The 13,712-nt window shown below is 31.1% G+C and overlaps 1 protein-coding gene across 3 annotated transcripts in view; it reads right to left on the reverse strand.

The window, feature by feature from the left end:
- Nucleotides 1–13,712, reverse strand: part of LOC115874585 (zinc finger protein 512B-like) — a 41,740-nt gene continuing 28,028 nt past the window's right edge. For 2 of the 3 annotated variants that reach the window (XR_004048859.1, XR_004048858.1), the window contains exons 2-3: nt 2,957–3,103; nt 1–432 (exon numbers count right to left, since the gene is read on the reverse strand). Coding sequence is in view for 1 of the 3 variants with exons in the window: in XM_030889779.1 (XP_030745639.1) it covers nt 112–432; nt 2,957–3,103; nt 6,868–6,879 (480 nt within the window). In the remaining 2 variants the exon portion in view is untranslated. Of the gene's footprint in view, nt 433–2,956; nt 3,104–6,867; nt 6,906–13,712 lie in introns of those variants that run through there. The other variant, XM_030889779.1, reaches the window with a different exon arrangement.

The raw sequence follows: 13,712 nt of genomic DNA on the forward strand, positions 1-13,712 counted from the left end.
AAAACATCAATCTCAAACGAATTTACGCCAATCAAGATTTTAAGATTTCACTTACTACTAATCAACAAACAAATTAACCAAATAGACTTATCCAAACCTAACGCATATAGACTACCACCAACCATGTCCACTTCCCACTTTGATGTCACCGTGGGCACTTCCGATGACGTAGGAGGACGAATGGCCACCACCGCCACCTCCAACGTAAACTGGGTACGACTCCTTCACGACCTTCAGGTTTTCGATGGTGATAGGGTAAGGTTGTGGTACCGCCACGGGTACTTTCACAGGAACGGGTACGTGGATCGGCACCTTGACAGGTACCTGGACGGTTCTGGTGACTGGAACTTGCACGGTTTTCGTCACTGGGACTGGATACGGTTTGAGTACTTCTACGGGGTAGGGTTTGGATATGGTGACTTTGTATGGAATCTGGAATACAAAATTCGTTATGTATTTATGTTAAAGTATTAGACAAAGGGGGCCGTTTTTAGCGAATTACAGTATATTTGGAAAACAAAATCCGCATCAACTTTATATTTATTTATTGGCTTGGGTGTAAACTTGGCTTGGGCGATAGTTTCTGCTTTGAGTTAAATTAAAAATTACATGAGAAAATTTACTTTGTTGCCCTTGTGAATTTGTCAAAACGAGGTGACATCATAACTATTCATTTTTTATGTCTAATTGCCCAATTTAATTTAAGATTTTCTTTAAAAATTATGCCCGCAAGTTAGTTGCAAACTAAAAATGCATGCTTCATAAAAAATATTGCTTGTTCAAAAAGTTGTTTAAGAGAAATTTAAAAAAAACTTCTAAAAAAGTTCTTAAAGGCGTTTCTATGGTAATATAATTTCGATTTCATTCTTTGATAGATGGTTTTTATTAATTTTTATTAACATCATATTTTTAGCCGACAATACCAATAGGTATGGAGGCTATTAAGATCGGCAAAAAAAAGTTTTTTTAATTTCACTCAAAATGAGTTATTTGGGTCATAAATGACCTAAATACAAAATATTTTCATGATGTCTGTCTGTCTATCTGTCCGTCTGTCCGTCTGTCCGTCTGTCCGTCTGTCCGTCTGTCCGTCTGTCCGTCTGTCCGTCTGTCCGTCTGTCCGTCTGTCCGTCTGTCCGTCTGTCCGTCTGTCCGTCTGTAACACGATAACTCAAAAACCGCTAAACCGATTTTAACCAAATTTGGCACAAAAATACTGTTGTACCCGAGAATCTGGCCATTAGTTCTTGGTGGGGGTGGGGGGTGGTAAGGGGGTATGGAAAGGGGTTAAAAATTTAAAAAAATCGTAACTCCAAAATTACAAGTAGCTAGCGAAACGCGGTTTTCAATTTAAGGTTAGGAATAATATTTGCAACAAAATTTGTAATAACATCAAAATCAGTCAAAGTTGCAGTTTTTGAGATAAAAAAATTGAAAAAATTCCATTACTTTGAAACTAAAAGAACTGCCTACCAACTTTTTATTAACATATTTTAGTATGGGCGGCTATACGTGCCTCCCGGCGCCAATTTTTTTTTATCTCCTTAAAGTATCACATTTTTCCGATAACTAAAGACTTATCCAAACCTAATTAGCACGCTCTCCGTAGCATCAAACTAAATAAATTTTGTGTTTCATTAACATTTTAAAACAGCAAAAAATATGGGGTTAATTAAAATTCTATCAGTAACAAACTATCAAAGAATGAAATGGGACTGATATTACCATAGAATCGCATTTTTTATTTTTTAGGACTTTTTAGGAGTATTTTTTTAATTTTCTCTAAAACGGTATGGAAATATGGAAAAGTATAAACTAGATTAACTATTTTAGAACAAGCAAAATTTTTTATGAAAAATGTATTTTTCTCAAAATGCCAATAATAGAAAAAGTTTTTCCTCTTGTAAAGACAATCCTTGGAGAGACAAAACGTCCTCCGAAAATGAGCATAAAAAGCAAACGCAAAGAGGCGAATCAATGTCAGGTATTAAGTCCATGTGTGTCTGGGCAGCACAACATAAATTGACTGGAAGCCCGGTTTATCCACAAGTAAAGATTGCAAAAAGTATAAACTTATTAAATATTAAATAAACTGTTTTTATATAAAACTATAATGACATCTTAAGAGATCCAACTATAGAAATTTCCAAAATATGGTTACCACTCATAAAACAGATCAATGTGTACAGGGTGGCTCGAATTCGACGCTCATCATTGGGATTTTGGAAACCGTAAGAGATACAGGTACGGTTAAATGGAGGCAAAGTTGCGCAATTTGATGCTCAATAAAATACCGTATTTTTTTTTGGATAAAATATTCTGGTGATGGAATTTTCAGTACGAAACGTCGGCAAATATCAAAGTTACTATATATAGTGTTTTAAGAGCGATGAAAGGATTTAACTAAATTGAAAAAAAAATCAGGTCCGTATTTAAAAAAAAATTAAGTTGATGATGGTCGCCAGAAGCCGAAACGTCAGAGTCAATATTTAATCACACAGATAGAGCAGAAAAAGTGGCCATGAAAATGTATTTTTCATTTTAAGTTATCTTAACAAATAAAGCCAGGAAACAATAGAAAATAAAATTGAAAATTCCATTTTTTTTTCGAATATATTCGGAAGTATTCGTAATTTTTCAAAATGCAATACGGCATTTTATTGAGCATCAAATTGCGCAACGTTGCCTCTATTTAACCGATCCTGTATCTCTTACGGTTTCGAAATTCCAATGATGAGCGTCGAATTCGAGCCACCCTGTACATCATCCATCAGTAAATACATTGATGCTTGACACATTTATCAATTGACAATGGACCGATCACCTAGAAAACTAAAGATAAAATACAAAATGTATTTTTTTAGTTTATTTTGAAGATTATTGTAGTAACACAACAAAGTATATTATAATATATCCTAGGATTAAAAATGTTTTAATTCTTTAGGAAAATACTTACTTTAACTGGAATAGTTTTGACCACAGGGTACGGTTTCGGTACATAAACCGGATAGGGTTTTGGAACAGTAATGGTCTTTATTCCTCGCCTCAATCTCTGATGAGCATCTTCTTGACAGACAGCTACACCCAGCAAGCAAACTAAGATCTGAAATATAATATTAAGTATATTAAGAAATATATTCAATTAAACATAGCGAAGGGGAGGGGGGGTTAGTTAACATTGAAAATCTTCTTCGGTAAGCATTTTGGGGCATATGTTCACAGGAACTTTTTGTTTTGTTTGCTCATCCTGTATTAAATTATATTTTAGTACTTCTAGTTTTTTATCCGATAGTCAAACAGAACTAAAAACGATCAACTCAGTAACCATCATTTCGAAGTTGGTCAAGGAATGCCTAGAGAAGCTGAACAAATTAGGCAAAGAAAATAAAGTCCTCCTACTTTAGGTACCCGCTCACCAAGGGATAGAAGGCAATGAAAAACAACAACAAACGATCTATCTAGAAAAGTAGCGGACACTCCACTATAAAAAAACTCTGTTTTTTTTTCTCAGGTAAGATTTCGACAGACGATGACAGAAAAAAAGCAGATGACTTCCCATACCAATCTATTTATTTTACTAAAAAAAGTTTCTAATTATCTAACTAATAAGTTAACTATGGATGGGTTTAAATATAAATCCGTCATACGTCGTCTCTTGTTGTTTTTAACCAGTTTTATTGGTTTATTTCAAAAATGACAGATCGTATTTCAATTTTATTGGTTTGACGGAACGATGAACGACAAACGGACGCCGATGCGTATGAACTCGCCTTTAGATTTTTGACAAGCGTCAAAGTCTTGCCAAATTAGAGGTTATAATTTTGTGTCAACTTTTGTCAAATACCCTGCGTTTTGGAAGATGATGCATTTTGATTTGTGTTACTACGTGTGTTTTGTGTCTTTTGAAGTCAAGTGGAGGAAAAATCGAGTGAAAATTAACTGTAGACCCAGAGCACAGTTTATGGTTAATACTCGCTGCCCAAGTCTTATACACCAATAAAATTACCATCAATAAAGTTCGTATACCATCTCGTCGTAGATAAGTGCATCTCGTATATGGTAGAAGGACCATACTAAACACATACTAAAAACTGGAGTAGCTGTAAAATATCGACATCACACGATAGGTAAATAATGGATTTTAGTACTGCAGAAAAATAATGTCAAAAGGTACTGGTTTGAAAAAATTAAGATTAAAGTTAATTAATCAACCTTTAAGGTATAAAATTTGGTAAGTGTTATTATTAATAAAATAGTTTGTTTTATTTATGTTGTTTTATTTGTTCCTGCGGAATATTACAAATTTGTATTTGTACATATTATAAGTTATATTGATAAATATAATCATAAATGCGGGAAGTTTCATGAAGCTTGAAAGTAAGAAATAGTTATTTTTTATATTTTTTTGGTATGTGGTGCCTTGTTCTTGTTTGTTTTGTATTAACACATACCTACCAACTCGATTAGATTTTTTCAGTTTTATACATTTTTTTTCACAATATTTTGAAGTTTGTCAGTCAAATTTTAAATATATCAATTTCCTGCTATGCGTTCCAATTGTACCAACTTATTTCTTTGTAAAATAAAATAAACTAATTTGAAATTAAAATGACAGACACATCTATCACTGTCAAGGATCTTGTCGTTGGATAGACTATAACTGGACTGGAACCGTTCTGCTTTCCAAGCGAAAACCAACTTAAAGCGGAACTGAAGAATCTCGAAGGCTCCATACGTAACCTGGAATGGGAATCCTTCAACTGTCTAAGTCACTCGAAAAAGTTCCTCAGAACTTACGACCGAGAAAAATCAAAGATTTTCCTTGATTTAAGTAAAAACAATCTTCGGATTACCACGGGGTTTCTAACAGGATACTGTAACCTCAACGGACACCTAAAGAGATTGAAGCTGAATGCAGATTCTGTGGGGAAAATGGAGAAATACCAGAACACTTTATCATTGAGTGCGCCGAGACGACAACCGTTCGTGCTATTAACTTTAGTACGGCTGATGTCGAAAATGGAGAGGCTGGCCTCTGTGGAACCGTCTCAGATACTGGCTTTTATCAAAGCCCTGAAACTGTATGATGAGTTATAACTCGTTATAACTCAAGAAAGGGGAACACACAATAGATATGCAAGGTCGCTTTGATTAACCTCTCTCCCTCTCCTAAATGTTCTACATTCTACTTTTAGTTTTGAAAAGAACACTATTATACTAATATTTTTAAATATTAAATTCGTATAATTAATTTGGTATTTGAAAATATAAGAAATTTTTAATATGCTAAAAATTTAAAATATGTTTATCGACAAAAATATTTATAAAATGTGAGCTACCATTGCCCGCATATTTAAAAAAAACACATTGAAGTGAAAATCTCAAAGAGGAAATCTAATATAGAGCTTTTTCGGAGCCTGTATACAGGGTGGTCCAAACTGTATTTGTAAAGTTCGTATAAATATATGTCCTAAATTGCTTAGTTTCGGAGATACAGAGTGTAGAAGTTTCATTTTTATTTCGATTTTTCCAAGTAATTTATGAAGTAAAGTAAATATTTGGGTGAAAATTAGTGTATATATACAAATCAGTTCATAACGTTTTTCGCCGTCTTCTAATTTCCAGTCTCCATTGGTCTCTGTCTGTCCAGAGGTTTTCGTCTATTCCTCTTGTTCTGATGTCCCCGTCTATTCCTTCTCTCCAACTCCGTCTAGGTCTCCCTCTCTTTCGTTTGCCTAGCGGTGTCCAATTGAGTATTTTCTTTGGGATTCTGCTCTCTTCCATTATTTGTACATGCCCGTACCACCTGAGTTGATTAATTTTGATATCTTCTGATATTCTGTGTTTAACGCCCAGATTCTTTCATTTCTTACTCTATCCAGTCTCGATTTCCAGGCCGCGCGCCTCCAAAAGTCCATTTCTGTAGCTTCGAGCACTCTTTCTTTCAAAGGCCATACTTCACTACCATAACTAATTAGTGTCTGGGAGTTTTTTGACATGAGAAATTTGATTTTGATGTTAATATGGCTCCTACTTGTAGAGGGCGCTACCTACATATTTTTAACTGGTTTGAAGAGTAATATCTTTTAGTCCGTACCCGTATAAAACTACTGAGTAAAAAAATATACATTTACTACGTTTTTTACGTAAAAAAGGTCCCTTGAGAACAATCGATATGAGTAATGGTTCTCGAGATATTTGGAATCGAAATTATCAATACCTGTCATCATTGACATAAATTAAACATGTTGACTAAATAGTTATTAGACTGAAATCATAAATTTGAAATGTTTTTGTGTCAAAAGTTCATCAGAAACTGTTTTATCATCATTTCTTCGCAGAAAAATTTATGAGTAATTTAAAAAAAATCAAAATTTCCTGAATTTATTATTTCAGTCAAATAATTATCTACTAAACGTGTTTATTTTTTGTCATTAATGACATGTATTGACCATTGCTCGTAGCGATTTTTACCAAGAGGCACTTTTTAGGTAAAAAGTCACGGAAATGTATATTTTTTTACTCAGTAGTTTTCTACAGGTACGAACGAACAGTTACTATTCTTCAAAACAGTTAAAACACATGTACCCCCACAAATAGGAGTCGTACTGACATCAAAATCAAATTTCTAATGTCAAAAAACTCCCTGACACCAATTTTCATCCACACATTGACGTGGCTTCAGAAATTATTTGGAAAAAATCGAAATAAAAATGAAATTTCTACACCCTGTATTTCCGAAACTAAGCATTTTAGGACATACATTTATACGAACTTTTTTACTTATTTTTATCTGCAGAATATGTTACCATAGTTTCCGGAATACAGTTTGGACCACCCTGTATAACTCAATTTTCTGACACTTACAAAGACCTTCATTGTTTCACGACGTATTACCAACCGTACACTGTACATAGAAACCCATCTCTAAATACCTTATATAATTCACCCTCCACATTCTTTCTCTCTTTAGAAGAGACAAACAATAAAGAATATTGGAAAAAACGATAGATTGTAGTAATTTGTTATCAAATGAGCCATGTTTCGATCGCCAGCTCAAGTCAGGAAGCTAATCCAATTAATTTATGGAACAAGAACAGAAAGGAATGAACCAGCGTCTTCCGGTACTTTGAGTGATTGTAATAGCGCTTAATTCTGTGCATCTTTGCACTGCTCACCGTACCACCGTGAAATATAACGTTATTTTTTTCATTGGGCGGGTGTTATATTAAATGCGAATTCGTATGACACTTTGTTTGTATGATAGTCTAAGAGCTGGTTACATAAAAAATCTTATCATCGTTTCAAATGGCCGCCCCCGCTTTAAGCCCCGGGATCGTGCTGGTAGACATGACTATTTCATAATGACTACACAAAAGGATTCTTCACACAAAAAATTAGCCATGTAACGATGATAAGGTTTTTATGTAGCCAGCCAAAATGTAAAACTACACTCAGATGCAAAAAAACGCAACTGAGAATTTTTTCGTCAAGTTTAAAGTATTATATTTTTTACTATAAAGCTACATTTTCATGCATCCGTTGTCCGACGATACGTTGATACGATATTAATTTTATTGGTAGAATTCAAAGACTTTGATTTGTTAGAAAACAACGCAGTTTTTAAATTTTTTGCATTTTCATGCCTCCGTTTATCGGATATATCGGTGTTATTTTATATTTTCGTTTCCATAACGATTTTGCTATTTTACTTATATTTTTATTAACGTTAAATTAAATTTGTCAAAAAAGTGTCAAAACGTCCGTTATCGTATGAACCTTTGAATAAGAAGACTAAGGAAAGAGCATAATACTCTCCATGTATTCATGCATGGTGGGCGGAAAAAGCACTCTAGGGTGGGGATCCTTGACAGTTCTGTTTGACGATTCATTTGACACATTTGAATTTGATTTGAAATTTTGTGGATTTATCAGTCTTTACGGAGCTTATTTTATGTTATTTATTATTTATTCTACTACTGATAGTTGTATAAAGGTAGTAAATCTAGATGGAAATTGTGGCAGAACTTAAATTAACAGTGACACTATCGCAATTTATCGAAAAATTCTCTAAAATAGTTGGTTGTGTAGCGTGCGGTAGATCTCGGCAAAAATTGAGTGAAATAATGGAACAACTTTTCGCTAGTAAGTGACTATATAATATACATACGTGTAGTAAACCGATCATTTATGAAATTCACTTAAATTAACTAAATTATATATTTCTCTTGCATTTTAGCTTTTATTTACTACTTGTCAAAGATCAGATGTCAAAGAATTTTGATACGTTAATTTGACTTACCTGCTTCAGTAGCGTATCGGATGTTTGTGTTAATAAATACTTATTATAACTTATCTATTTTTATTAGAATTATATATTTTTATAACAATTTTAATAACTACCAACATTTATTCACAACGTAAAATAAAATAACAAATTATTGAGTCTACCCCACGTCTACCCTACATCATAGTTTTACATTTTTTAAATAAAATTAGAACGGCACTGATAAACCGGAATTTAAGTCGGCCATATTTGAGGACCATCGCGGTGTACCTAAGATTTTTGATATGCTCCTTCCTTAGTCTTCTTATTCAAAGGTATGAACGGATCCGTTGACGGGGTGAAGTAAAATATTTACGGATGAAAAGTGGCGCGAAAACGCTATAACCAATCAGAGCACCGTCGGACCATCGTATCAACGTATAACGAATGCATGAAAATCAAGCTTAGCCATATTTTCATATTTTTTTTTAGCAAATGGTATATAAATCTATCAACTTTAATTCATAAATTCAGTTTTTTATAAACTTTAGTATTTGGCTTATTATACAGGATTAATTGAATGGTTCTTTTTTATCCTAACTTTAAAATACCCTGTGCAATAATTTCGTAGGTAACTTTACCTAAAACATCATTTTTCGATCAGAACCATTCCCAGTCTCCCGAGCATTTTATTTTTTGACTCGTGTCTTGGTTAATTTTTAAGAGCGAAATGAACTTGCCACCAACAATTTAAAATTTTTCAACTATTATTACTTTATGATGGTATTTTTTAATTTCACGAGGTGGCTTTTGTGATTATTGTCGTAATACCAACACTGATTAGAACTCTATTTTAAAATTTAAAAAACGTTAAAAAATAACGATACAGGCTTGGTTTTAATAAATATTAGTAACAACAGAACTAAGGATATTCAAAAAACATTTTAGTTAAAAAAAAGATTTAGGTTTTATTTTGCTGTTGGAGCACCAACGGTTCCAACCACCCAACTGTAGAATAGCATGTATGTAGATGATCATTTTATGTAGACACCAACAAATCCATGTGATTTTCAGTTAGGTCATCATTTGCTTCTCCACCTTCGCTCTGATTTAATAATATATATACTATTATTTAAACTAAACATTTAACACTATTTTATAATCAAATGTAAGTTGGTAGTCAAATCAGACTGTATATTGAGTCAAAATAAATTAATGCGTAATCAGGTTAGTCTATCTTTTATACGTGTCTATTTATGACTTTTACTCACTTCTAAAAGGTCTGAATTTCTTTGACATCAAATACCGTTTATTGACACAAACTTAAATTATTCTGCAATGCAAAAACTATCGGTGCACCAGAAAAATACCTGAACTCAGTCATCGAAAGAAGTGTCCATTCAAATCATTCAAAGGCACGAAACATGGCAAAAGAACTACTTTTTCTGCAAAACGAAATGGTTACGTAACAACGATCCACTTACTTTCATATTATAATAATTGACGGTGATAGTCTTTTAGGGTGTTGCCGCTTTTACAATTTTTACCAACAACCAATCTATTAAACTTAATTCAGAGTGTTAAAAAAGGTATAAGACTACATTTTCAACATTCTACAATTGAAGGGGATGTGTATATAAATGAAAACGTTATTTGGAGCTGATTTGCTCTCGGTTGTAGCATTTGGCTATTCCCTGTCATGTTAGATGATATGGTGAATGTTATTGATCGTCATTTCCAGACCAACTTGACGCAGCTTTTTTATATTGCAGAATATTGAATGACTTTATTAAAAGATACAGTATTTTTATAGCCTCAAACACACATACATTTACAACATACATTATCAATCCAAAAAATCCTTTATGGGTATTTCGCCACTGCACTGCAAGAAAATCTACAAAATAAAATAGTTATTTTTTGTAAACACTTCTGCGTTAAACCTAAACGGACACTGCTTGTCAGAAGTTATGTTTACAGTTATACAAATTTACCTAACAAAGAAAAAAATGCTTAACGTTTCGGAAAAATTATCTATACTTAAAAAAATACAAAGAATAAAGAGAAAAACTATTTAAAATATTTAAATTCAACTATTCGAGAACACTTTACTTTTTTAAAACAGATACGTCTACAAGAAACAGTCGACGTTCTGTTAAAATGACATTATATCAAGTTAAACTTCGAAATTAACTATTACTACCTGATTATTGTGATTAAAATAACTATTTTATTTTGTAGATTTTCTTGCAGTGCAGTGGCGAAATACCCATAAAGGATTTTTTTGGAGAGATGAATCCGCCACATAGGTATAGACATTTTTTATATTATCAATCTGATATAATTTTTTTTAACTAAATTATTGAAAGCCTTAATGCAAATGTCAATTAATAAATAAATTTATCAAATACATTCTAGGAATTATACATTCTATTTCGCAACAATTGTTAATAATAATACTTGATCAAAATTTCGCAGACTAGCTCTATCTTATACGCACTCATTTTACGTCATTTTAAAACCAATCATTGTAATTATATACTTTTCGATTAGTCCTTGTATCAAGTATATAAAACTACGTCAATATTTGAAAGGTAATTTTTAAAGAAATACATCAATTTGTGATTTAAAAACTTTAGTTTGATATCTTTCATATGGTATATGGTATATTTTTCTGTTTTTTCTTGGCTTAAAGTTATTGGGGTTTTTAAAAGATGTTGCTGGCTCTTGGTTAAAATTTTATTTCTTTTCACAGGCATATATCTTTTTCAAGTCTTGAACGTAAATTTTCATATATTAATAAATATATTAAAATGTAAAAATTGGACAAAATACAATCCACGAATGTTCAAAATTTTTCATCGCTCAAATCACAACAGGTTTTTTTTTATTTATCACCGCTGGTTTTACCTGGATGTTACCGTATGATCGAAAAACAAACCGGCGTCTAGTTGGCTTGGAAATGAACATCACTACATTTCCTATACAGGGTTGTTCACCACATACGACACGGAGTATTGTAGCTAAACGATTAGATTTTTACAAATTGTAAGTTTTGGGTTCGTTGAAGGACTATTAGAGCTACAATTTAAAAATATTTTTACAAGATACAGAGTATCCCAAATAAGTAAAAAATATTATAGTTTTTTTAAATGGTACACCCTGTATATTATTCTATTTTTGGATTCTATGATTGAAATAAAGGTAAATTTGATTAAGGTTTATCACACTTAAACCTTACCGTTTTTGAAATATTTTCAATTTTATGAAATTGCAGTTAAAATTTTAAGGTTTCATTTCTCCAAGGGTATGAAAGTTTTTAATACTAAATATTTACTGAAGATTATTTATTGAGCAGATATTGTGTTGCCATAATAAAAATTTTACTACCTTATACAGAGTGTCCAAAAATTTATATTAAATAATTACTAGCTTTAAACGGCAATAACTTGTTTAATTTAAATGAAACACCCTATATATTTTTCATAAATGAGATGCACAATGTAATTGTCTATCAAATTGTATTATTCCGTTTTTTACCCATCTCTTCAAGTTTTCGTAGAAAATGCATTTTCTTATAATTTAGTCATTATTTATCACTATACCCATGGAATATTGACATTTTAGCTTATTTTTTATGAGATGTAACAAATTTTTAAAAATGTAACAAATTTTTAAAGATGTAAAAATTTTTAAAGATGTAAAAATTTTTCAAAGGGTGCAAATACTAATATTGTCAATATAGTTCGCTTATTTAATTAAAAAATAAATAAAAAACAGTTTAAATATTTTTTTGTTGAGGACCAATTAATATGATCCCAGTATTCAAACTACATTAATTGACTGTTTACGTTGATTAATAATAATTGCTCCAAATACTAAAAAACTGAATTTTGTGTGTGTATTAGACAGTGTGTTAAAAAGTAAGACCTTATAAATTTTGTTTCATTTTTTGACGGATGCTTATTTATAAAAACTGAAACGTTCATTTTCATAACTTATTATTATATTGATTTCTGAGCCAAATCCACATTTCTTTAGAATAATTTATTAATTAAAACAATTTAAAAGTATGTAATTAACTAATTTTTGGTGTTTTTGGTAGGTAATAATGGTGGTATTTATTTGGTATACTCTTTTACAAAGATTTAAATAGTTTTTTTTGTATGCCAATGGGCTTGCAATATTTACCACCTGTACATTTTGTACATATTATGGTGCTATAAAAAATCTGAAATGTCAATATTCCATGGGTAAATGAGGTCTAAATTATAAGAAAATGCATTTTTTACGAAAACTTGGAGAGATGGGTAAAAAATGGTATAATAAAATTGTATAGACAATTACATTGTGCATCTGATTGACGTAAAATATATAGGGTGTTCCATTTAAATTAAACAAGTTATTGCCGCTTAAAGCTAGAATTATTTCATATACATTTTTGGACACTCTGTATAAGGTAGTAAAATTTTTATGATTGCAACACAATATCTGATCAATAAATAATCTTCAGTAAATATTTAGTATTAAAAACTTTGATACCCTTGGAGAAATGAAGCCTTAAAATTTTTACTGCAATTTCATAAAATTGAAAATATTTCAAAAACGGTAAGGTTTAAGTGTGATAAACCTTAATCAAATTTACCTTTATTTCAATCGTAGAATCCAAAAATAAAAGAATATATAGGGTCTTCTATTTAAAAAAAATACAACTATAATATTTTTTTACTTATTTGGGATACTCTGTATCTAGTAAAAATATTTTTAAATTGTAGCTCTAATAGTCCTTCAACGAACCCAAAACTTAAAATTTGTAAAAATCTAATCGTTTAGCTACAATATTCCGTGTCGTATGTGGTGAACAACCCTGTATAATTTTACATATAAAATGACAGCGATGTTCATTTCATTGCCATCGCTAAAACGGTTTTTTTTTTTGGACATATTGTATACATATGAATAATTATTAAGTTTTAAGGTTTCACAAAACGACTTATTAAATCACCTAAACTGTATGTTAAACCAAAATAATAACGATATTAATACATAGATTAAATTGTAGTCAAATATGGTAACTGCCAATTCCTTCGCCATTTTAGCAAGAAAATATAATGAAAAGCTTAAAACAAATTGATTTCAAATTTACTTTGAACACTAATTAATTATATTAAATATTCCAAAAATTCAAATTAAAATTCCACCGAACAACAGAAAGTGAAGTCAGACAAGTGTATTGATACTCCGTTGGTATTTTTATTAAAAAAATATGCGCCTTTCAACAAAACTAATAAATTGAACTATTTTAGTTTTTATCATGCTGTAAATGACATATTTTAATTATATTAATGTAACTAAATTATTTTGTATTTGATATATTTCTAATTGTAAAAGTTTAATTAAAAACATAATATCTACATTCTAAATTATTTTTATAACTATTATACAT

Source organism: Sitophilus oryzae, unplaced genomic scaffold (assembly GCF_002938485.1).
Source record: "Sitophilus oryzae breed Bouriz unplaced genomic scaffold, Soryzae_2.0 scaffold_1297_pilon_pilon, whole genome shotgun sequence".
Taxonomy (NCBI): domain Eukaryota; kingdom Metazoa; phylum Arthropoda; class Insecta; order Coleoptera; family Curculionidae; genus Sitophilus; species Sitophilus oryzae.